Here is a 26,953-nt window from a genome sequence, read left to right as displayed (position 1 = left end):
AGGTCAGTTATTCACTCCGAGATCAGGACGTACTTGGCATACGTAGACTTTCAAATGCATACAGTGGATATAAAAAGTCTCTGTTAAAATGTCCGGTTTCTGTGATGTCAAAAAATTAGCCAAAGATAAATTCAGAACTTTTTATTTTTTATTTTTTGACCTATAAACTGTACAACAACTAAGAAAAAGAGGGGGACCAGGAATAGAGGGGTAGCGGCTGCTAGTACCGCAGACTCACACAAACTATTACCCAGTAAAATTGTGTATCAATGGACTTTCTCGGTACTGATAACATGAGTCGATATAGTAAAAAATTAATTTATTATACATAAAAACATACAGTTTTCTATATATAAAACAAAGCTAGGACTAACAGCCTCATTTAAGATACAGAATTGTTATTACAGACGGAAAGAACCGTAGGGTATCTGAGGCTGTGAGGAGGAGTCCTAGGGGAACCTAAGGTCCACTGTAGCAAACAAGGGGGAACAAAAGTAGGTAAAACTCTATGCTAGTAAAAGCATTCGATTTAGGGTGGCTGGGGAGCAGGCATCAAGGCAGGAAATTGGTATTAGGGTGGCAAGCAGCTGAAGGTAATCAGCCGAAGACAGAGACCAGAAGACCCCCAACACTGAAGAACAGTGAGAGTTTGAGGGAGCCAGCAAAAATTACCGCACTGCCATGCAGCGTCTCAAAAATCCAGCCCTGGGGGAGTCAGAGGAGCTCATTGTGAGCTCAGACCATAACGCCTTTTTCCACATGCTTTCGGGAGACTTCAAATGTGTTTTTGCAAAATGTAGCGGGCATTGAATGTTTTTCTTAAAGTTGAGGTTCACCCTTTAAAAAAATTTCTGACATCACATGGAGTCGAGCCATCCTACCGACAGAATGCCGGTGTTTTTTTTTTTTTTCTCAGCACATACTTCGTTATCACGATTTTCACCTCACGGCAATCCCGCGGGAGTGGGCGTTCCCAAGCACTGCCTGTGATTGACAGACTTCCGAACGGCGCATACTGCGCGTCACAGGTTGCCGACAGAACCCGAACGGCGGTGCGCAGGCGCCGTATAGAGCCGCACCGACGTTCGGGTTTTTTCGGCAACCTGTGACGCGCAGTATGCGCCGTTCGGAAGCCTGTCAATCACAGGCAGTGCTTGGGAACGCCCACTCCCGCGGGATTGCCGTGAGGTGAAAATCGTGATAACGAGGTATGTGCTTAAAAAAAAAAAAAAAAAAAAAAAACACTGGCATTCTGTCGGTAGGATGGCTCGACTCTGTGTGATGTCAGAATTTTTTTGGAGGGTGAACCTCAACTTTAAGAAAAGGCTTCTGACTTGCTACTCTATCCCATGGTGCTCTTTAAATGTAAGGACTTATTCTTACTGGTTGTTAGAATCTTTTAATATTTGAAAACAAAATGAAGAATAACAAGCTGTCAGGTTAGTAAAAACAGTATGATCAGAACCAAATAAATCATACAGTTTGTAGTTTACATAGATTTGCAAAACAATGGGATAAAGGAATATTCCTGAACTTTGTTTTATCTCATGGATACAATGAAATTGTGTGAATGCATCAATGCAGTGCATGTTATCTCTGCTTGGATTCAATGAATGAGTTTACCAAAAATTTAAATATTGCAGAAGGTTTCTCGTGCAAGGTTTCAGAGAAAACTGAAAATGTTGAGACCTAGTAGTAGACAAGCTAATGGAGGGCGGTGAGTTCATATGATTTGATATCATGTGACTGCAGATTATTCCTGTGGGTACAGCAGATCTGATGTTGCTCAATAACATCATGACTGCTGTAGAATGCTTCATGTTGCTTTTTTATTTTTCAAGATACGATCTTGACTGGGTATAAAAAATGCATCTAAAGCCTGGTACACACTGACATAGGTGTGTGTGTGTGTGTGGTAAACCCAGTGGATTAGAATACAATAGCTCAGCAGGGAGGTGGCTGTACTGACAGACGGGGCCCCCCCCCCCACGAACACACTGGTCAGCACTCGCAGACACTGAAGGGACCAGGTGCTTACCTGGCCTGCCTGCAGTCCAAAACTTTTTCACCAATTGAAAATATTTGCATCTTGAGACAAAATACGGCAATGAAGACCCAGGACTCTTCAGCAGTTGGTCCTATATTAGACAAGTATGAGGCAAAATTCCGCTCCCGAAACCTCAGCAACTGGTTGCCTCATTTCCCAGACATTAAGGGCTCATTTACACTTGCCTTGGCTAAAACCCACATTAAAGCGCTTACCACTTCATAAAGCTTTTTTGATGTGTTTTTGATGCTTCGGTGGTGCTTCAAGTGAGCTTTGTCATTGACTTCTATGGAGGCTTTGAAGGCCCATTCAAAGCACCACTAAAGCAACATGAGGTATAATTTTTGAAGCAAAGCAGAGGTGTAAGGTGTAAACAGGACTGTAAGCTAACCATTTTATTTAGTGACGGGCTTTGACTGGCATTCAGAGAGCTTTAACAAAGCCTGTCCGAAGCCTTGTTCTGAAGCAAGTGTAAACTAGCCCTTACAGTGTTAAGAGGAGGAGGTGCTACACGCTTTGGTAAACAACTACTTTTTTGAGACCTGTTGCTGCCATTCATTTCAAAATTGCCTTAATTTTTTTTAAATGATGCATTTTCTAATTTTTAAACATTTAATATGCTTTCTATTGTGCATAAAATATGGGTTTGAGATTTGCAAATCATTGCATTTCTCTTTTTGATTTTATTTTACACAGCAACCCAATTTTATTGTAATTGGGCTTGTACTATATAAAGTCAAGGTTTATAAAAGGTCATGCATTCAGGGGGGAGTTGCTGCAGATCGTATTTCATTGTAACGGGCTATAAGGTAACATAATGCAGTTTCCAAGGCTAAGCTGAACACTGAGAGGGAGATCTGTACAGCAGGCCGTGTATCAGTAGCTCTATAATGAAAGATAATCTGTTCAGTTACTGCAGACTTCAGCCATTGACAAATGAAATAAATATACTATAGTGGCCTTTGGAATACTGTTTATGGGAAGCTAAACTATAGTGCTGTGCATACTTTGGCAATCCAGTTGAGAAACATTGTAGCCAGTTTATGATGGTGTATGATGCGTGTGGTTGCTTTAAAGGAAGTATTAAGGCTTCCGAAGACATTTTGGATTTAGAAGCTATTGTGCAACCTACATTCTTCACCAGAGAAACACGTGGCTTAAGTTTATCTCTAAAGATAAATGGTTCCATAAATCCATAAACTTTAGAGGTCAAAGTGAACATGGCACGTCCAAGGTACACAATGATGGCATGACAATATTGGTACTAGTGAGTTTAATTTTTGTTTATTATATTTCAAAAAGTCTCATGTCCCCTTCATGTTGATATGACCCAATACTCTTGTCTGTCCTTCCTTTAATTTTTATTGCTGAATTCCAAACTGCTTGGTTCAGTAAAACGTACTTTTATTCCGCAAGCATTCGGTTGAAGTACAGTTTACACACAGTGGGTCGCTTGCTTGGCATCCCTTAGACCCCTTTGAAAATGGGGCACTTTTGGGCTAAAAATAGCGCCTGAAAAACGGCTCCCCTGCATACTTAGTGTGAAAAGGGCTTTCCCACTGAGGCGATGCGCTGGTAGGACATTTAAAAAAAAAAGAAAAAGAAAAAAAACTCCTGCAAGCAGCATCTTAGGATCAGTGTATACAACGCTCCTGCTCATTGAAATGAATAGGCAGCGTGGCTGAACCTCCGGCAAAGCGATGCTGCAGCGCCACTTTGCAGATGTTTTTTTAACCCTTTTTTTTGGCCACTAGTGGGGGTTAAAAGTGCCCCGCTAGCGGCCGAAAACCTCCGCAAAAATATCGTCTCTTTGCCGCCTGACGCCCCTGTGTGAAAGTGGCCTTACATATAGAAAGTGTTTTTTTTTTTTTTTTATCGTTTTTTTACAGAAGGATCTTTGCCACTTACCGTTTGGACTCAATATAAGTAAGCATTTCTCCAAATGCAGCAGCCTCAATTTTATTTTTACAGTGTAAATATCCCCCCAAAAAAAGTCAGCTTTCAAAAATGACTGCAAGACATAATGCATAGCATACTAACTCAATATAAAATATTCACCTTAGATCGAAGTCCCGGCACACTGATCTGCCCGATGACATGTCTGAGTTATTTCCGGGTATTGCGGGCTCTGGGGCTGTGATTGGCCGGTGCCGTGATGATGTCACTCCTGCGAATGCGCGTGACACACCGGTAACGGCGCATCAGCTGAAATCCCTCTCCCTTGAAGAATAAGGCCAAGACTCTGGCATTGAGACAGGGACCTCCGTCAGAAGACGGGGCATGGCTGGCCCACCCCCACCAAAGTTTACTGCCTACCCCAACTATGTCGGGGTAGACTCTCCTCCCATTTTTGTAAATTGTGTTATCTTTTCATGTGACAGCACTAAAGAAATGACACTTTGCTACAAGTAGTGAGTGTACAGCTTGTGTAACGGTGTACATTTGCTGTCCCCTCAAAATCAACACACAGCCATTAAAGGGGTTGTAAAGGTCCAGGGTTTAAAAAAAAAATTTTTTGTCATACTTGCCTCTGCTGTGCAGTTGGTTTTGCACAGTGGCCCCGATCCTCCTTCTGGGGTCCCTCAGCGGCGCTCCTGGCCCCTCCTTTTCAAGGGCCCTCTCTTCTTTTAACCTAATGATTCTGCTTTTGGTAAAACCAGTCATGGCCAATACATTTGTGACCAAAATGATGTTCTTGTGTGCATTGGGTAAAAGGAAATCGATCACAGGTTAACATTGACTCTTTGAGGTTTATTTAGTAAAACTGGAGTGCAAAATCTTATGCAGCTCTGCATAGAAACCAATCGTCTTCCAGTTTGTTGTCAAAGCTTATTTGAACAAACTGAAGTTAGAAGCTGATTGGCTGCCATGCACAGCTGTCTCAGATTTTTCAGTTTTAGTAAATCAACCCATTTGTAAGCTGGCACATCACCTTTTCGCCTCTCAACTGCTCAATGAAAAGGTGGTATTGACAAACTTAATTATATATATATATATTCCTCAGTTTAGGCCGATACGTATTCTACATATTTTTGGTAAAAAAAATTGCAATAAGCGTTTTATTAAATGGTTTGCGCAAAAGTTATAGCGTCTACAAAATATGGGATAGTTTTATATTTCTTTTTACTAGTAATGGCGGAGATCTGCAATTTCTATTGTCGGACATTTTTGGGACCATTGGCATTTTTACAGCGATCAGTGCTATAAGAATGCATTGATTACTGTAAAAATGTCACTGGCAGGGAAGGGGTGATCAAGGGGTTAATTATGTTCCCTAAAGTGTTCTAACTGAAGGGGGGATGGGACTAACTATGGGAAATGAGATCGCCGTTCATACATTGTAGCAGTCATTTATCCCCCCTGAAAGACCCGGGAGCTGTGTGTGTGTGTTTACACACACAGTTCCCGGTTCTCGCTCTGTCACGAGCAATCGTGGGGGCCCGTGGGGAGAGAAAGGGCGCCGCTCCAGGTGAGTGCAATAAGCAATCAATGTCCTTCTCAGAAGCCGTGGGTGCTGGCAATGCACAAAGCAAAAATCAGGAGAAATGGTACATGGACAGCCGCACACCAAAATTAACCTCAAAGGGTAGCCTTTATTGGTGCAAAAGGATAAAAGCACTACAAAACACAGCAAGCAGTGGGATATATATAGCTGACGCGTTTCGCACAGAGGTCTAGTACTTGGTCATAGCTAAAGCTAAAATCGCGGGGGCCTGGCGAGTGCGCACCCCTAGTGGCCACAAAGCGGCATTACACGTGATTTTGTGCAGCCGAACCAACCTGCCGCAGTAAAACTGCGGTGGGCGGTCGGCCATCGGTTAAGTAGGAATATACATGATGGGTTGGTAATATAAATGGTTTCCCGTAGGGTTTCTGGTTACAGCTATGACTGGTGCAGCAATGTGTAGTAGGTCTTTTCTTGGCCTGTACTTCGCTCTAATGATGCGGTTTATAGCACTCATCTAGGTATTTGTTTACTTCATGTCCTATGACTAATCTGGTGATTGTATATCACTAACAACCTTACTTCTTTTTTTACCAGGACTTCTGGAAACAAATGCTTTTGAAGTGGAAATAAAAGACTCCTCCAATACAACCTGTATATATGCCAACTTGAGAATTAATTTCACAGTGGAGTACGAGACCTCTAATGGCACATTTGTAAGTATACGTTTTAAAAAGTCTTTGGAATATATTCGGTTGATGTCTGAAGGTTAGAAGGTTCTCTCTTACAATACAAGAAAGTAATAAGATAGAAAATAAGATTGACCAGATAAGATAGAAAGGTAACTGGAGTCCCGGTGGGAGGGGGGTGGGAAGGGAACGGGTAGAAGGGATACAACAATTAAGGAAGAAAAGTTTAAAGCTCTGTAAAAGCAAACAAAATACATACTTGTTCTTATTTATTTATATATATATATATATATATATATATATATATATATATATATATATATATATATATATATATATATATAATTTTTTTTGTATTATTATTTATTAAAAATAATTTTACCTAAAAATAAATTACCCACAAATGATGCGAAGCCTAAATAGAGACATAATAAGCAATTTGATTGTGAGCAAGTCTCGTGGTCGGTGGAGTCTGAAGTGGGGAAAAAAAAAAAAAAGGTTCTCTGTTAATAATTTCAAACATGGCACCAAATTTTTACATTTGCTTTGTTATCCATAAAAACGTAAATCTAATCTTACAGATATAGTCGGCCCTTTTGAGGGCAATTAGAATTCTGATGCGGCCCACAATCCAAATTGAGTTTGACACCCCTGCACTACATTATACTGAAGTAGCAACAGCTACATGCCGTGATGAGAAGACGGGAGCAGCCAAAATATGGAGCAGCTGTGCATGGTTATCAATTTTACTTTTTTAGCTTTAATTTTCAATCCTTGAGACCCGGTTCACACTGGGGCGACTCGTCGGGCGACGCAGCCGCCTGACAAGTCGCGTCCCATTCTAGTGAATAGAACCGTTCTAATAGGGACGCAAGTCGCTCCGACTTAGAAAAAGGTTCTTGTACTACTTTGGGGGCGACTTGGGGCGACCTGCATTGACTTCTATACAGAAGTCATTTTGCAAGTCGCCTTAGATGTCGCCTGGCTGAGTCGCCCCCAAAGTCGTGCCGCCCCTGTGTGAACCGGCTCTAAATGAGCAAGCTGAGGCTAAAAGCTGGTTGGTTACTATGGACATCTGCTCCCGATTTCTGTCTGCTTGTATTTTTTTTTTTTTTTTCGAATACATGGCCGAGGTGGAAATTGTAACATCTGCATGCCTCTCCACTTCAGCCAATCATAGAAAGCCTTGTATAAATTGGTAAGAATTCAATGATTCTCTGGATTGGCCGTACCATGTACTTTTTCTTCCTTTGTGTGAAAATTTGGTGATCCTGCCAGACCCCCCGATTTGTTGTTTCAAACCGACCAAGCTAGGCATGGAAGTGCACTGGTCCCAGTGTGGTCAGTTTTCTTCTTTTTTTTATTCTACTTGAGAACACCGCATGTCTGTAATCCAATGGTCAGACATGTGCTGACCTCCTCCCCCTAAACGGCTATTAACCACTTGTCCACCAGGCCTATTTTGGCACTTCTCTCCATGTAAAAATCACAATTTTTTTTTTTGCTAGAAAATTAATCGGAACCCCCAAATATATATATATATATAACGATTTGTTTTTTTCTTTGCTTGTTAGCATTATGTGTCTCAATAATAATTGAATTTTTATAGCACCAACAGTTTATGCAGCACTTTACAATATAAAAGGGAGACAATACAGTTGCAATACAATAAAATTTAAGAGGGCTCTGCTCAGAAGAGCTTACAATCTAATAGGGTAGGGCAGGTGGTACAAAAGGTTGTAATTGTGGGGAATGAGCTGATGAAAGGGGTAAAACATTAGTTGGAGGTGTGATAGGCTTCCCTGAAGAGATGAGTTTTTGGAGATTGCTTAAAGGCAGCTAGAGTAGGAGATGGCCAGACAGGTTGAGGTAGAGAGTTCCAGAGGATGGTAGAGGCTCCTGGAGACGAGCATGGGAGTAGAAGACAAGGGAGCTCGAGAGGAGCGTAGATAACTGTTTGGGTGATATTGGGAGACAGATTGGTGCTGTAGCTAGGTGCAGAGTTGTTTGGCTTTGTATGTTGTGGTTAGTATTTTTGAATTGCTAGTGTAGGCATTGGTGGAGAAGGGTGGCAGACCCTGAGCAGTTGGTAAGGTGTATAAATATGCCAGCAGCATTCATGATAGACTGAAGAGGGGATAGCCTATGGAGAGGTAGGCCAATGTGAAGGGCGTTGCAATAGTCAAGGTGAGAAATAACAAGGGAGTGAATGAGTAGCTTGGTGGTTTTGTGTGTTAAGGGGCGTATTTAAGAGATGTTATGGAGGTGAAGTCGTCAATCTTTTAACATTGATTGGATTTGGGGCTGAAAGGACAGGTTAGAGTCTAGGATTATACCTAGTACCCTGGCACAAGGGAAGGGATTGATGGTTGCAATATTGATTTTTGGCGGGAAAGGTCATGGAGGGAGGGGGGAATATTACCAGCTTGGTTTTAGAGAGATTTTGTTTAAGGAAGTTTTGCAATATGTAATTTTATTGGAAAGGAATACATTGTATCCTGGGAATCGCATACAAAGTGATGGATTCTCTCTGAGGACACAGCAAATAATGCTCCCTCACTCTGTAGTATTGGCAAAGGTATGTATTCTTTCCAACAATTGTGTTCATTTTGTCTTTTTGCAGAAAAATGTATCTTTTGCAGCACCTGACGAGGTCAACACCGAAGGCAGCAGCTGTGGACAAAGTGATGTGGCCCCGTTACTGAATGTCCACTTTGGCAATGGAAACTTGTGGAGTCTGAACTTCACAAAAAATGACAATGAGTACAGAGGCAGTGTCCTCAGCTTCACATACAACGCTAGTGACTCTGTGTTGTTTCCAGATGCAAAGGAGAAAGGTAAGTCCTGTGTTAACCAGGTGGTTTGCCAAGCAGAAAGGACATCCATCCTTTTACAGACGCAAACATTTTTAGCATTTGTTTGTTTTTTATCTTTTCATATACACATTTTTGTTTTTATAAAAAAATAAAATAAAAAAAGTGTGTGTGTGTGTGTGTGTGTGTGTGTGTGTGTGTTAGAAAAAAAAAACAGTGGTATTTGTGTGGGGGGGAGATACTAACTTCAGTACAGTGCTGCATGACCGCACTCTTGTCGTTCAAAGTGCAGCAGCGCTGAAAGATAAAAAATGTGGCCTGTGCAGCAAGGTGGTAAAAGTGCCCAGTAGGCAAGTGATTAAAGCGGGAAATGCATAAGCTGCTATTGCTGATGACCTGCTGTTAATGCTACCTGCCTGGATGTGTTTTGTCATCAAAATCTTCTTAAACGATTACGCACATCAGAAAAATAAAGGAAAGTCCCTAATCCGTATACTTACTCTGTATCGGTGACTAGATCTGAACCAAAACAATGATTTTCAAAAGGGAAGATTGGCTATAGCAAGCATCTATACTTAAAGTATAGATAGGAGCCTGCAAAGTATTGTAGTGGATTACAGGAGCAATACCAGGCTCCTGCAGACTTTCTCCAGCTCTGTCCATATTGAGGAGGAGGGAGTGTGAATGGACCACAAGTGTACTGAATACTGGCAGTACTGTGTAAATGAATTGCACGATCGGAGCCCTACATAGCCATGCCAATTTTTTAAAAGTGACAACGGCTGCGTGGGCAGAAGAACCCCTGCATGGGTGGTGGGAGGGTCTCATTTGCACCACGTTGCACCCCAAATACGGTTGTAAGCTGGTCACGTGCCTGGACCAGAACAGATAGAAAATTGTTTTTTTCCACTTTAAGTGGAACTGGAGTTCTGCTTTAACAAACGGTGAGAAGACAGGCTTTTATTGCAGAAGAGACATGCAAATGCTCCTGCCTGCTCCTCCGTTTTCTCCGATGCTGCAAACTGACTGGTATGACGGCCTCCTGCACATGTGCAGGCGTGACTTCATCCTGCACCAGCTAATGAGGGGTCCCAAAGACCAGCACTCAGAAGATGATGCCAGTGCCAGCGAGGAACTGCTTTTGTGTGTTTGTGTGTTTTTTTTTTTTTTTTTTTGGCTGCTCACAACAAAGCAAAAGATTTCATTTCCTGCAGACCTCCACTGGGTGACAGTGTTTTATTGGTCATGACGATGGCCAGACAATCTGCATTTTTGGAAGGGATAGTCAATAGTGGCAGCCTGAATATTCCTTGAATACAGGTGTCTGCCCCACCCTGTGCTATGACTATAGAGCCTACAAGTTTTATTGTGCAGAGGATTACCAGCTAACGGCATAAAGACAAACTGCGTTACCTTAAAAATACATTAATCAGTGGACACCTGGAATAATTTCAGTATTTTGTATCTTCCTATTGTGTGTGTGTGTGTGTGTGTGTGTGTGTGTATGTATGTATGTATGTGTATATATATATATATATATATATATATATATATTATACATACACACTCACTCAAAGGAGCTGCGACACTGAACAGAGGCATAAGTCATAAAACCATAGTGAGCAGTTTGCAAAAATAAAATAAAAGAAAAATCCCAATGAGATGTGGAGCTTTAAATTGCATGGCGGCCAATAATCTCTGCTTCTGCTTTGCAGATCCTTGCAATCTCATACAGTTATACTCAACACAAATAACACAAATTTTCTTTCACTCATGGTTGGTGTTTGGCTGAAGCCATTTGTTACCAATCAACTGTATTTACTCTTTTTAATCGCAATGACAACAGAAACTACCCAAATGAACCTGATCAAAAGTTCTTAATACCGTGTATTGCCCCTTTTAACATCAATGACAGCTGGAAGTATTTTGTGGTATTTGTGGATGAGGCTCTTTATCTTCTCAGATGGTAAAGCTGCCCATTCCTCTTGGCAAAAAGCCTCCCAGTTCCTGTACATTTTTGGGCTGTTTTGCATGAACTGCACGTTTGAGATCTCTCCAGAGTGGCTCAATGATATTGAGGTCAGGAGACTGAAATAGCCACTCCAGAACCTTCACTTTATTCTGCTGTAGCCAATGACAGGTCAGCTTGGCCTTTGTGTTTTGGATCATTGTCATGTTGGAATGTCCAAGTACGTCCCATGCGCAGCTTCCTGGCCGATGAATGCAAATGTTCCTCCAGTATTTTTTGATAACATACTGCATTCATCTTGCCATCAATTTTGACCAAATTTCCTGTGCCCACACATCCCCAAAATATCAGTGATTGACCTCCGTACCTTTCATCATAGGCCTTGTTGACTCTTCTCCAAATGTAGTGTTTATGGTTGTGGCCAAAAGCTAAATGTTGGTCTCATCACTCCAAATGACTTTGTGCCAGAAGGTTTGAGGCTTATCTCTGTGCTGTTTGGCGTATTGTAAGCGAGATACTTTGTGCAATTGCATAGTAATGACTTTCTTCTGGAGACTCAACCACGCAGCCCATCTTTCTTCAAGTGCCTCCTTATTTTGCATCTTGAAACAGCCACACCACATGTTTTCAGAGAGTCCTGTATTTCACCTGAAGTTATTTGTGGGTTTTTCTTTGCATCACAAACAATTTTCCTGGCAGTTGTGGCTGAAATCTGAGTTGGTCTACCTGACCGTGGTTTGGTTTCAACTAGGGTTGTCCAGATACCGATACCAGTATCGGTATCGGGACCGATACCGAGTATTTGCGGGAGTACTCGTACTCGCGCAAATACCCCCGATACCTAAATAGAATACTTCCCCCCCCCCCCCCCCCGCCGCATCGCGCCGCCGCATCGAGGGACATGGCTAGAGGGACATTGCTGCATATGTGAGGGACGTGGCTAGAGGGACATTGCTGCATATGTGAGGGACATGGCTGCATATGTGAGGGACATGGCTAGAGGGACATGGCTGCATATGTGAGGGACATGGCTAGAGGGACATTGCTGCATATGTGAGGGACATGGCTAGAGGGACATTGCTGCATATGTGAGGGACATTGCTGCATATGTGAGGGACATGGCTGCATATGTGAGGGACATGGCTAGAGGGACATGGCTGCATATGTGAGGGACATGGCTAGAGGGACATTGCTGCATATGTGAGGGACATGGCTAGAGGGACATTGCTGCATATGTGAGGGACATGGCTAGAGGGACATTGCTGCATATGTGAGGGACATGGCTAGAGGGACATGGCTGCATATGTGAGGGACATGGCTGCATATGTGAGGGACATGGCTAGAGGGACATGGCTGCATATGTGAGGGACATGGCTGCATATGTGAGGGACATGGCTAGAGGGACATGGCTGCATATGGGGGGGACATGGCTGCATTTGGGGACACATTTAAAAAATGTATCGGTATTCGGTATCGGCGACTACTTGAAAAAAAGTATCGGTACTTGTACTCGGTCCTAAAAAAGTGGTATCGGGACAACCCTAGACTTTCAACAGAACCCCTCATTTTCCACTTCTTGTTTAGAGTTTGAACACTGCTGATTGGCATTCTCAATTCCTTGGATATCTTTTTATATCCCTTTCCTGTTTTATACAGTTCAACCTCTTCCCGCAGTGCCTTTGACAATTATTTTGCCATGACTCAGAATCCAGAAACGTCAGTGCAGCACTGGATGAAAGATGCAAGGGTCTGTCAGGAGTCCAGAGACTCATTGACCTCACACACACACACACACACACACACACACACACACACTACAAGTAAACTGATCACAGGTGAGGATGGTTACGATTTAATAGGCATTCAAACCCCTTTTGCAACTTCTGTGCATGTCATCAGGCCACAATCACCAGGGTATGCAAAGTTTTGATCAGAGTCATTTGGGTAGTTTCTGTTGCCATTATGATATTAAAGTGTAAACACAGTTGATTGATGATAAATATTATGTTTTTGTGTTATCATATTCTCTGAAAAATGGCCAAGAAATCATAAATGCTGCCAGGGTATGTAAACTTATGAGCACAACTGCATGTCGTTTTTTGGTTCTAAATTTCTCAAATTGTATTCTGCCCATCATTGTCCGGAATGTAATTCTTGTTTACTTTTTTGCATTTCTTCTCAGGTCTGGTGATATCTACTACAAACACAAGTTTCTTTGTTCCCGTCCCTCTGAATTCATCATATAAATGTTTACATGATGACACTGTGACGACGCCGCATGTTGTTCAGGTATATTGGAATGTCACACTGAAGGCCTATATAGATGATTCCGCTATAGGCAAAGGTGAGCAAATATTTTTGGTATATTTTACTAGAGAACTCCTAATTCTGTCTTCAGTCCCCCCTTCTTTTTTTTTTTTTTTTTCTTTAATTTGAAAATGAATTTGGATTCACAACTCCATAACCCTTTTTAAAACATACTGAATGTTTGCAGGAATGAATTCATATTCACCCTTCTTCCAGTGTAGTACTGGAATTTAACACTGATAAATGCATGAGTGTTATGTTAAATTTATATTGACAATGATGCATTTAGAAAATATAATGTGGCGCCTATATTTTCGATTCCCTATACAATTATCCTTTGTTGTGTTGGCTGCCTAAAATAATAATTTTTCTTTAGAGTTTAGCGCAATATATTCACTACTTTTTTTTTTTTTTTTTTTTTTTTTTTTTTTTTAAATGATGCATTTAGTTTCTTTAAAGCTAAACTGCATTTAATAAAAAAAATTCCCCAACTGTACCTGTTGTACAACATTCACAACTAGGGGGGAAAAAAATGACAAACTGGCCAGAATGTGACTTTCTCCTGATAAGAGGTGCACCGAAATTTTGACCGCTGAAACATTGCCCAAAAAGTGTTTTCTGCATTGTCCATAATGGCGCGGAAAACGCATGGTGTGTTTTTCATAGGTCATGTGACTCAAACGCATCTAAAATGCAACATGGGTGCGTTATTGATGCATGCTTGCTGCGTTTTTAATGGGGATGTGCGTGGTGTGTTTTTTTTTTTTTTTTTTTTTGTGCAGGGTTATTTTAACTGGCCTAAAATGCAGGATTTTTAACACAACAGAAGCGCAACAGACTATTGTGAAGACATGCATAGAATTGATACATATTTTTTTTTTCTTGCGCTAAAGGTGCCAATAATGGCTGACAGTAAATTCAAATTCATTGCTATTTATGATTTAAAAAGAGTAAACACAGTTGACTTTTTCAAACACATTTTCACTCTCCTTTATGATTAAAAAGTAAAAAAAAAAATATATATATATACACACACACACACACACACTTTTTTTTTTTAACCATTTTTAGTTTTCAGCACCAACATTTCCATTCAGTGTACCTCTACTCCTGCTTTAATCAGAACTGAGACCTAACTGCATTTTATAAAACAGAGTCAGTGGGTTTCACAGCTCTACTCCTATAAGCTATAATTTGAAAAGTTATGTTTTTTTTTTTTTTTTATATTGCGGCTGTAGTCTTGGAAGGTGAACTGCATATTTTATATCCCACCATCTTTTGTTTCTCATTCTAGTCTTTTTCTCTGCTGAGAGCGTTCCTAAAGGGGGTCTACTAGATTTTTAACCTTTCTAAGAAATGGGTCATTATTGGATAGTGAGTGTACCTCGCGAAGTTCTGGCACGTGGCTGGAGCACAGAGGTGGATTTAAGGGAATTGTCACAACTTATTTGTATTACTTGGTGTAGGAAATGTGTAAGAACACACATTAGAGGTAGATTACTGGAAGCTATTTGGAAACTATTGGTACCTTTTTGAATGTGCAAAAAGCTTAGTGGTGTTTGCTATATTTTTGTGCTTGTATGTTCTGTTGTAAAGTGCTGCGCAAACTGTTGGCGCTATATAAATCTTGTGGAATAATAATATTGTTATATTGCATCCTATAGGATGAGCGGAGAATGCAGAGTAATTCAGCATCTTTTTATATTGTGTTTTTTTTATTTTCAGATTTTACTTGCAGTGCTGACCTACCTTCTACAACACAATCGCCAACTACGCACAGTACAACTATACCAAGCACAACAACGACCCCACAGCCAACCACCAAACCTGTAGACAAACCCTCTGTTGGCAACTATACTGTTTTAAATGGTACAGAGACATGTTTGCTGGCTTCCATGGGTCTGCAGCTCAATGCTTCACTGCTGGTTGAAGGAAAGGTAAATTTAAATGCTGGCTTTAAAAAAAAAAAGAAAAGAGATATTCTGTGTAGCGCATACCAGTGAGCAGAGTCCATGCCAGTTGTGCTTTTTAAGGGCTTGTTGGCCCACTTTTATTAAAGGAAAAAACGTCCAACGAGAATTCCCACGCAGGGGGTTTCAAGTTGCTACAGCAGTAAAGTAATAAACCAAAAATTCCAAGCCACCTGGCTCTCTTAAGCAATACTGCCGCTTAGGCTAATGCTTCAGCCCTCTTGGTCATGTACCAAAGTTCCCGTACAATCACTGTACCTCCTCTCAGCTTCCGTGCTGCTCAGTCCACAGCTTTGGGCCCACTGACTATAGCATGCAGACATGCATGCTTCTCCCTTGCACGTCTGGACTCCTTGGGAGTCTGGGGCCCAGAACCCTAGTCATGACCCACCTGCTCGATCAACCAGCCAGACTCCGTGTTGTTTCCAAAACACAGTCCCAGGATTGGTGTGTGTGTGTGGTGGACTGGGCAGTAAAGGCTAAGTTTACTTTTTTTTTTTTTTTTTTTTTTTTTTTTAAGACCATTACACCAATATTTTGGGTGTAACATGGTGCCAAGCTGCCTACCGTTCTACAATTTAGAAAAAGTTTTGCACAACTGCATCAATTCCTAGAAATATGTGAAGAAACTAAAGTCCCATCTGCCACCGCAGGAGAGGGGCAACTTATCGGTGGAACACAAATGCAGTGTTGCCCCATTTATAGTTTGACACTTCCTCCAGCTTAGTAACCGTACCTTGGTATGGATGTGTAGCTGGAGGAGCCTGTGCATTGCACCCGAGATTCAGAGATCATTGATGCAATGCTTTGCCGTGCGAAAAAAATAAATGGTAAATTCAAATTTTTTTTTTTTTTTTTTTTTCTGAAAATGGTGATGTGTTGAATTTTGCAAAAGGTGGACTTGGCCTTTGATTTGAACATTTATAACGCACACTGTTCAGGCATCAAAATCTCAATCTGCTCCACATTTGTTGGAGGAAATGGCCATGTGTGCCTTTGATTTTGAATATTACAAGAGGAGTTTATCAATACTGGAGCAGTTGTGCATGGTAACCAATCGGCTTCTTTCTTTTCTTTTCAAACGTTAACAGTACAAGCTGAGGCTATGATTAGTTGCCATGTCCAGCTCTTCCAGGTTCTGTCTGCGCCAGTCAATGTCCCTCTCCAATGCATGTGCACATGCACAACAGACTGTCAGTCTGCTAAACTAGTTTTGGACAATAATAGGCAGAGGATGCCTGCTGAAATCTGGGGGTATCTCTAGCCATGCCACTTTTTGCACAGTTGCGCAATCAGAATTTTTGCATTTGAAGAGGTATGTGGAGTAGATCTGCTCTGTCTCTTGCATGTTCATTTATTAACGGTGGATCTTTTTCTATTTTAGAATGTTTGGACTGCACTTAACATTGATCCTATCAACACCAACAGTTCCGGAACCTGCGGAAATGAGACTGCTCTATTGAGACTGACTAACGGCACCACAGTTGTAGAATTTCTCTTTTTCATCGTAAGTGTTTGCGCGTCTTTTTTTTGTCTTGTTTTTTTTTTTTTTTTTGTGTACTCGTTTTTAGATGATTTTTACTACTTTCAAATATTTTTAAAATATACATTTTCTCTCTAGTTTTTAATGAGGTTATATTTAACTACCACTATGCTCTCTTAAAAATGCATTTGAGCATAACGCTTCCAGCAGAATAAAAGGTTCTAGTTACTATCACAAGACCCCATATATTGGTTGTATGATGTTTTGTGGAGAGTGCAGTAGTGGGGGGGGGGGGGGGGGGTGGTCAATCACTGTAACTGGCGATGATGAACAAAAACAAATTTAGGGACTTTTTTTTTTTTTTTTTTTTTTTTAGCACCCCTTATTTACATAATTTAACTGGAAGCTTCAGTTGGACTTAAAGTGGAGTTCCACCCATAAATATAACATTACATCAGTAGTTTTAAAAAAATGTCATTTTTTTTTTTTTTAGATGCCTTCAAAGTGTTGTTGCTAGGCAGAATAGTTAATCTTCCCACTTGCTGCACCTAGGTGCTTAATGCTTCCTAACCTACACCGCACAGACTCCTGGGAATGTAGTGGGTGTAACTTTGCAGGAGTCTGTGCACTCCCCAGTCTCAAAGAATCATGTGACTTGGACAGTACAGGTGCTGAAACCTGATCTGACACTGCTTGTGCAGCACTGAGCATGTGCGAGATCTGCAAGGCTGAAATCCAGGAAGTCATACAGTCTGGCTTCATGATGCCCACACTTAAGATGGCCACAGTCAATTTCTATTTTATAAAGTGTCTAAATGCTGTAACAACCTAACAAAACGGACCTTAGTTTACAGACTAACTTTACTAGAATACATTAAGCTTGTGTATTACAGGGGTATTTATATTTAAAAAGTGAAATTGTGGCCGGAACTCCGCTTTAAACCTTTGCTGTGCGATACTGATTGTTTTATTATTCCAAATCTAGAAAGAAAAGAACTTCCACCTTCAAGAAGTTAACGTGACCCTGTTCAATGGTTCAGGTACAAAGCTTTACTTTTTATACAGGATTTTGTAATTGGTTGTATCTGTCCTTTTTTTTTTTTTTTTTTTTTTTTCTTGATATTAACCAGCTAAATACAAATATATAATCTTTAGCCTGATTCTCTAGAACCATTGCTTGGCCTGATTTGAGCATCACTTGTAAAGAGCAGGGAAGGATCGGCCTGTATAGGTGGCCAAATCCTGCACTTCTGAGTCCAGATTCTTCCCTTTTTAACACCCCTGATGTGGCAGTGAAAGAATTGGGGCTCATTCACACAGGAGCTTGGCCATGAGAAACATGCAGAGTTTAGTAGGCTCTGCCTCGGGTCCGTGCACCCGTCCTTGTGCACCTGTCAAACTCGGTTGCGTAACGGAGTCCATACAGCTGATGCATACCAATGCAACTTGTATGTTCTTTATATTATTGCCATATTTCACTTTAAAGGGTTTCCAATCCTTATTTGGATTTTATTTAAATTTTTGTAAATGGGGGGGGGGGGGGGATACAGCAGAAGGATATCTTAACAGTGTCATGTTTGAAAGATATCAAGCCACTAGATAATTTTCCCCGCCAACCTGTAAACTTTGTTTGCATGAGAATTATAGCTAGTATTGCCAGTCTTTACTAGCCATTTATTTTTATTTTCATAATTGCTCACTCGTTTTGCCTGTTTGAAAGGCATGGCAGAAACGTGTAAGAAGATCAGATCTCCCAAATCAGAAGTGCAAGCTAAATGTGTGATTGGTGTAATCACCACGCTATAATCGCTTGCCATTTATACTCTTTCCCACAAATGGCTTTATTACATAAGTAATTTATAATGAAATTCCATTTGAACCCTCCTAATTTTATTATTGTGATAGTCAGGGTGCATATGTCTGACCAGACCGGGGCTCTTGCACCCATGGGTCTTCTGTGGTTCGACACACCTAATGAGCACTACTCTAATGGACATTACTTTTGCTCCCTATGTAATGTATTGGACAGATGGGCTGCTTCTTGTGTGAGACTCTCTTGGTGCGGTCATTACAGGGTTTTTAGTTAAAAAGGAACTGCAGTCTGCTCGCATAATTTGTAATAAAAGAATCTTTGCCATTCCGAAGATTCCCTCCAACCACTTTGCATATTATATATACTGTGATTCTGTACTTGCCAAATATGCTGCAGAAATTCTCCCACACGGAGTCTGGCTGCAAACACTTTAACTGTAAGCAGCTGAAGGTGCTTCCTGTTCACTTCCTTGATTTACACAAGGCATGACTGCAGCTCTCATTGGCCCTCTTATGACTTGTCCCCTCCCTTTCTGGCAAACTCTCATGAGAGTGAGATCTGTGCGTGAAGTCGTAACCCTTTTTTTTTTTTTTTTTTTTTTTACCAACAAGTGGTCCGTGTAAGGCATTTACTGGCAGGAAAAAACAAGTTTCACTATCCAAAGTTAAAACGGCAAAGGGCAGAAAATTTCATAGATGGAAAGATGAAACAATTGCTAAAATTCCGCTTTAAAGTAGAAGAGGCAATTGCTGTATATGCAGCTTTTACTGCATCAAGTAATGGGGTTCAGCTGGGCTTAAATTTGAATTCAGTGCTTGCAGTTACTGGTAAAAATTAATAAAAAAAAAAAAAAAAAAAGTCAGATAATTCACAAAATGGTTTTCTATTTTTTCATACAGTGACCACGTTTCCTCACTTTACCTGATTTATTGGTCGTGCCTCATTAAGCAGCTGTACTCCAAAAAAAATCCATGTGTATTTATTTGTAATGTTTTGCTTTTTTAGACTTTTCTTCTAAAACCAATTTGAATCTGAGTTTATGGGAAGCATCATTGGGTAACTCTTACCTGTGTCGCAAGGAGCAGCTTATCACCGTCTCGGAAGACCTCTACATTAATACGTTTGACGTGAGAGTCCAGCCTTTCAATCTGAAGAATGGGACATTTGGCACAGGTAAGAATGTGTGCATACTGTGGCTTCTTTTTTATTTTTATTCTAATGTGACACTAGTCTGAACAAGTGTTTTTCACACTTTTATGCTGCATTTATAGAGAACCGGTTAAGGTTCTTCTCACTTGTTTACTTTGCACTCCCCTTCCCCCCGGAGGAGTCTGGAAAGTATATATTTTTCTACTTTGGGGCAATGATGTCTGTGGCTGTAGAGTTGAAGACATTTCTAAAGTTCTAACACCATCAAAGACTGCTTTCAATTCTTATCCATTTAGGGACAGAAATGTTTTCGCTTCAAGTAGTGTAACCTACAGGAGGATTGGACGTGAAGCCAAACTGTAGGCAAGCCTGGCATAAACGTCCTACCTCCGTTTTTTTGCTAGTATCTTAGGAGGATGAACAGCTCTGCTATGTGGAAGACTAAACTATTTTTACCAGCATTCTTTCTTACTATTCAAGATTTTTATTTTCTTGAACAAAGTCCTCCCTTTTTTTTTTTTTGCTTCAGCTTGCCGCTTCGATTGCAGGTATCTGGCGCAGCTGTCCTTAGCCTGACTTTTAGTGTGCCATGTCCGGACCTGGAAGAGACCCGAGTACTGACTTCACGCAGGGTGTTTTTTAGACTCTGTTCTGGTATAAATTTAGCTAGAGGGTACCGTATTTATCGCGGTATAACGCGCTCTGGCGTATACCGCGCACCCAAAGATTTTTTGTTTTTTTGTACTTAGTTTTGATGGCTTGCGCGGCGTCCATCTGCGGCCTCGTCGGGTCCGGCTTCCTTCTGCGGCTTCGGGTGTCCTCTTCGGCGGGTCGGGCGTCCGTCTTCGGCGGGTCGGGCGTCCGTCTTCGGCGGCGTCCTCCCGCTCGTTTCACGCCACGACTTTGAATACTGCGCCCGCATATAGTGAGCGCAGTACACTCGTGAATCTTCGGGCAGGCTCGGGCGCCTCTCGCACTAACGTCCTGTACGCTCAGGACGTCAGTACGAGAGGCGCCGAGACTGGCCGAAGATTCACGAGTCTACTGCGCTCGCTATATGCGGGCGCAGTATTCAAACTCATGGCGGGTATCGGCGTATATCACGCACCCACGATTTTGCCCTGATTTTCAGGGCAAAATAGTGCACGGTATACGCCGATAAATACGGTACTTTCCATGTCTAGAGCTGTTGGCATCGCCTTCGAGCTTACCCTGTCATTTTTCCACCGCTTTACCACTAACGCTCCCTTTGAGTAAAATGGTTAGGAAGAGCTTTGGGAGCTACCCCAAATACGGTTTGCTGTGTGCCTTTTTTAAAATTCCCTGTTTTCCACCAGTTACCAGTATGAAAGGTTTTGCAGGAAGTATGGACTTATTATAAAAAGGTGTTTTTTATTTGCCTAGGTGGATGCAGCATCGATCCTATGCTGCATCTTTCCCCGTTGACTCTGCAGTGAGAACGGAGCAATCAAATACTGCTGATCGCTCAGTTCTCCTCTCTGCTCTGAGTAGAGAGCGGTGTACTGTCAGTCACCAACTCTCTGCTCGCTGCGCCTCTAGCCTCACAGGGGAGGGGCTGGCTCAGACTCTCAGCAGAACTGGTTCTCTCTGTGCTTCAGAAACCGCTGTTAAAACATTTTTCTCTCTACTCTCACAAGATGGTGGTATTTTCAACCATCGGCTCTGAGGCGAGTGTCTGTCTGAACTGGCGGCTTTATCCTGAATGGAACCTTTTCCGGTTTTGCATAGGGACAAAGTAGTGTTGAGATACAGGACATTCTTGCTGCCATAAGTCGTTTCTGACTTTTGTCTCCATTAGGACAGCCACTGCTTTCTGCAGTCCTGGATGGATATATATATATATATATATATATATATATATATTTATGGGGAGTTCAAAGATTCTTTTTTTTTTTTTTTTTTTTTTTTCCTAGCATGTGTCAGTACTTTAGGGGGGGGGGGGGGGGTGATTTTTTTTTTTTTTTAAGCCGGCAGTTTTCCTATGGGAAAAGACTGCAGTGGAGCATACACACGGCCGGGTTTCCCGATCAAAGCTCTCATGGCAATTTTCCTGTCAGGAAACCTGGCCGTGTGTAGGGGGAAAATGTAACCGAGCAGGTTCTCGGTTTTCCCGGCGGTAAAAAGCCAGCCGGGAAACCCGTACGTGTGTACTAGGCATTACACAAAATCCTACCTATGTTTTTGAGGTTTAACAATTACTATATTGTGTTAGTACTTTTGTAGTTTGTCCATTTTTATTTTGTTCTCTTTTTAAAGTTTGTCAAGCCATAAGTTCTGGAATAATTAGAATTCTTGTCAGATTTTCTTGTACATCACAGGACATGGAAGACTTCATATTCATGACTACTTGAGCTATGCTGCTAAAAAGGCAGAAATCCCCCTCAATCACCATCCTCCCCATGCGTAACTCTATTTAGCTTGGCCTCGTCTATTAGACCCCTTTCAGCCTTTTTCAGGCGCTTTAGTACTAAAAATAGCGCCTGAAAAATGCCTTCTCTGCAATCCCAGTGTGGTGCCCTCGGGCTTTCACACTTAGGAACTGCCCTGGCAGGACGTAAAAAAAAGTCCTGCAAGCAGCTTATTTGAGGGGGTTTAGGAGTGGTGGGTAAGGCTGCTTGTCAATCCACTATTTCTAGGTGGCTTCATCAGCTCAATGCTAAGGCCAGGAGTATCGGTGCCTTCGGGGTGATTCAGAATCGAGCTTCGATCCGTTTGCAAGGCTCCACCAGGTAGAAGTTTGTGCATCCTGTGGACTTCAGATTTTGGTGGAAGGTCTTGTAGGTGGCTTTGTAGTATGGTTCTCCCCTGTTCTGTTTTTGGGTGTTTAGGTTTGTCAGTGTGTTGCCCACCCCACTTTTACAGTGCTTTGGATCATCCCAAATAATGAGTATTGAAGTCTTCTGTGTTTTGTGATGCACGATTAAGAAATTAGGATTTACAGGTAAACAAAAATACTTTCTTGAAGTATATCGAAGGACATGGAGATCCCTTCCCTCTTGTCTGTCCCTCCTTCACTTGCTACAAAATTGAGGCTTGGCTAGGAGAGGTTATGCCTGGGTGAGGATCAGTGTACCTTGACCTGAAGGTGGCAGAGTTACCCAAATAGTTATGAATAAAAAGTCCTTGTTAATAATATCTCTGTTCAAGAGCTTTCCTCTCATTGCATGTCCCGCTGACCATGTATGGCCAGGCAGGAAGTGAAAGAGACCCTGTAACTAACACGCATAGAAATTGGAATCTGACAGGGCCTCCCCCCCCCCCCCCACCCACTATACTAAAGAAAATAATTTGTTTTCGGTCTTGTTTTTGGCTATATATGGTTTTTGTTTGGGATGTGCAGTTCTTCTCTTGTCCACAAGATGGCACAGCTTTAGTGTGTGCTCCTTTAACCACTTCAGCCCTGGAAGGATTTACCCCCTTCCTGACCAGAGCACTTTTTGCGATACGGCACTGCGCCGCTTTAACTGACAATTGCGCGGTCATGTGATGTTCCCAAACAAGATTGTCAACGTCCTTCTTTTTTTTTTTTTTTTTTTGCAGATAGAGCTTTCTTTTGTTGATATTTGAGCATCTCCCCGTTCTGTCTCTCCATGTCACGATCGGGGGCCACCGGCGGACATAGAGTTCACGGGGCACGCGCGCTCACTAGCCCGCAATTTAAAGGGGACGTATAGGTACGCCTATTTGCGCAGCCGTGCCATTGTGCCGGCTTGCATCGTCCTGCGCTGGCAAGTGGTTAACCACTTCACGCAAAACAATGTACCCATACGTCAGTAGTTTGACACAAAATACCGAGGTTATGGCAACAGCTAGCTTCCATAACCCTGCTTTTTTCAGGAACGCCATGCGTTTTTTCTTTGTGGTGTCCGGCGGATTTTATCGGCGGTGGGAGAGGTGCCCACCCCCCTCCCGTCACACTCCGGTCGTCTTCGCCGCTTACTGGACCTGCTGGTAAAAGCTGAGACAATTGCGTCCTTCTCCAGTTGATGCCCAACTGCCAATTGAGGGGGAGATGGCCCCCGCTCAGCTTCATGGCATGGGAGGGCGGAAGCGACGTTTGACGTCGCGTCCGCCTAATGGCTCTTAATGGAGACTTAATTTTTTTTTTTTTGTGCGATCAAAAGCGAATGCGATTAACACCCGCATATGAAAACGGTGTTCAAACCACACATGTGAGGTATCGGCACGATTGTTGGAGCGGGAGCAACGATTCTAGCCCTAGACCTCCTCTAACTCAAAATTGGTAACCTGTAGAAATTTTTAAAAAAGCCTATAGGGAGTTTTAAGGGTAAAAGTTTGTTGCCATTCCACGAGCAGGCACAATTTTGAAGCATGACATGTTTGGTATCAAGTGCTATGCATACTAGCTCATTATGCCTTTGTCTTACAGGGTGTTTTTTTTTTTTTTGCAGAGGGTTTACTTCCTCTTTAAGGACAAACCTTCATTTTACATAATCTTACCCCGCATGATGTTTAGATTATTTTAGTGCACTGAGCTATAAATGATTTACTTGCTGCAGCACGTTAAAGTAATCTTTCTAGAAACCACACTCCTTATAATCGCTGAAGAAAATTATCACCAACTGCTGATAAAAGGAAGCCTAGGCATTAATCTACAGGATAGGTTGTGCATCAGCAGACTAGGACTTTGAAAAAAGTAAGCCAACTGGAATACAGTGCCTTGGAAAAGTATTCATATTTTGTCAAGCAACAACCAAAAAAGTAAATGTATTTTATGTAATAGACCAACACAAGGGGCACATAATTGTGAAGTCGAAGGAAAATTATAAATGTTTTTCAAAATCATTTACAAATACCTGAGTAGGGTTGTCCCGATACCACTTTTTTAGGACCGAGTACAAGTACCGATACTTTATATCAAGTACTCGCCGATACCAATTACCGATACTTTTTTTTTAAATCTCATGTGACAGTGGCACATGTTTCAGTCATTTTTTTTTGCAATGCTTCCTTCCCTGGTGGGGGGGGGTGGTGAGATATCAGGGGTCTTAACATACCTCCTGACATCTCTCCTCTGAGACAGAGAGACAGAGAGACAGAGAGACAGAGAGACAGAGAGACAGAGAGACAGAGACACACTTCCGCGGTGGATTCTCTTCCTCCTCCACTCGGTTTCTTCTTGTGAATGGGGCGCGCTGCATTCTGGGAACTGTGTATCCCAGAAAGCAGCCGGCCCATTCACAAAGCGCCATGCTGCTCGCACATGCGCAGTAGGAAACGGGCAGTGAAGCCGCAGGGCTTCACTGCCTGTTTCCCTTACTGTGGATGGCGGCGCCTGGAGCTGCGAGGATCGGCCTCGGCGGGGGCTGACATCGCTTGGTGACTAGGACAGGTAAGTGTCCTTATTTAAAGTCAGCAGCTACAGTGTTAGCAGCTGCTGACTTTCAATTGTGTTGTTTTTTTTTTTTTTTTTTTTTTTTTTTTTTACCGGTCCTCCGCTTTAAAGTGAGGTTAAGTTATAAAAAAAAAATCAAAATAAAATCCCAAGCTTTGAAAATGTCACGGGGCACTGTTCAGTCCATCATCTGGAAATGGAAGGAGTAGGGCACAACTGCAATCCTACCAAGACATTGCCATCCACCTAAACTGATGGGCTGGCCAAAGAGGGTATTAATTGGAGAAGCAGCCAAAAGGCCCATGGTAACTCTGGTCGTGCACTCTACAAATCTGGTCTTTATGGAAGAGTGGCAAGAAGAAAGCCATAAGAAGTCCCATTTGCAGTTTGCTAGAAACTATGTGGGGAACACGGCAAACATGTGAAAGAAGGTGCTGTGGTCAGATGAGACCAAAATGTAACTTTTTGGCCTAAAAGCAAAACGCTATGTGTGGCGGAAAACTAACACTGCACATCATCATGAACACACCATCCCCACTGTGAAACCTAGTGGTGCTGTCCATGTTGTGGGCATTCTTTTCTTCAGCAGGGACAGGAAAGCTGGTCAGTTGATGGGAAGATGGATGGAGCCAAATACAGGGCAATTTTAGAAAAAAAACTGTTGGTATGCAAAAGACTTGAGACTGGGCGGAGGTTCACCTTCCAGCAGGACAACGACCCTAAACCTACAGCCAGAGCTACAATGGAATGGTTTAGATCGGGGATCCTCAAACTACGGTCCTCCAACTGTTGCAGAACTACACATCCCATGAGGCATTGTAAAACTCTGACGTTTACAGACATGACTAGGCCTGATAGGAATTGTAGTTTCTGAACAACTGGAGGGCCATAGGTTGAAGACCGATGGTTTATATCAAAGCATATTCCTGCATTAGAATGGCCCAGTCAGTTGACAATTTCCAATTGAGAATCTGTGGCAAGACTTGAAAATTGCTTTTCGGATGCTCTCCATCCAATCTGACAGAGCCTGAGCTATCTTTCAAAGAATAATGGGCAAAAATTGTCCTCTCTAAATGTGTAAAGCTGGTAGAGACATCCCAAAAAAGACTTGCATCTATAATTGCAGTAAAAGGTGGTTCTACAAAGTATTTTCTCAGGGGGGGCTGAATACAAATGCACGCCACACGTTTCACATATTTGTAAAAAAAAAAAATGTAAACCATTTTATTATTTTCATTCCACTTCACAATTATGTGCCGGGTTGTGTTGGTCCATCACATAAAATCCCCACAATAAAAAACATTACTTTTTTTTTTTTTTTTAAAGTTCTAGAATCAAAGTAGCATTTCTTGTTACTTCCGTCTTTTTTAGCAGTATTGCAAATATTTAAATTGATCATATCCACGAAAAGAAAAGCAGTAGTCATTTACTTTTGGTATTAAGACACCTAGTGAAGTTTTTTTATGACTGACACATTTCAGTATAAACTGAGAAAATAAGATGTCTTGGTCTCATCAGAAATCACACCTTCTTATACTTACAAGTCTCTGATGTTAAGGGTTTGCTTACATTGTGTTTAGGTGTAGAAAACCATTTTTGTATTATCCCCCAACGGAGCCTTAAATCCTATAATGGTTTTCCCTTTTTCATCTGGCCAGAAGAACATTGGAATGACCTTTTTTGTAAGCTTTACTGAGTAATCGAGCACGTACCGGTCACTTCCCAACTTTCAGGGTAGGAGCATGGTGTGTTTTTTTTTAATTTTTATTTAAAGGCATCAATTTCACCTGCGACTGTTAGGAGACCTCAAATACATTGATAAAGGCACCAAGAGACTGTCGCTTATAAATACAAAAAATGTGGTGCTTGTGCTCCTATTGTCCAGAAACTT

The 26,953-nt window shown here is 41.8% G+C and overlaps 1 protein-coding gene across 3 annotated transcripts in view; it reads left to right on the top strand.

The window, feature by feature from the left end:
• The window catches only part of LAMP2 (lysosomal associated membrane protein 2), a 57,276-nt gene that overhangs the window by 10,508 nt on the left and 19,815 nt on the right, over positions 1–26,953 (top strand). For all 3 annotated transcript variants that reach the window (XM_040323944.1, XM_040323946.1, XM_040323945.1), the window contains exons 2-8: positions 6,090–6,208; positions 8,805–9,018; positions 13,146–13,307; positions 14,996–15,207; positions 16,625–16,747; positions 17,709–17,763; positions 19,542–19,709. In XM_040323944.1, the coding sequence (XP_040179878.1) occupies positions 6,090–6,208; positions 8,805–9,018; positions 13,146–13,307; positions 14,996–15,207; positions 16,625–16,747; positions 17,709–17,763; positions 19,542–19,709 (1,053 nt within the window). The remainder of the gene's footprint in view (positions 1–6,089; positions 6,209–8,804; positions 9,019–13,145; positions 13,308–14,995; positions 15,208–16,624; positions 16,748–17,708; positions 17,764–19,541; positions 19,710–26,953) is intronic.

This window comes from Rana temporaria, chromosome 9, assembly GCF_905171775.1.
Source record: "Rana temporaria chromosome 9, aRanTem1.1, whole genome shotgun sequence".
Lineage (NCBI taxonomy): Eukaryota > Metazoa > Chordata > Amphibia > Anura > Ranidae > Rana > Rana temporaria.
This window is presented reverse-complemented; position numbering and strand designations above follow the sequence as displayed.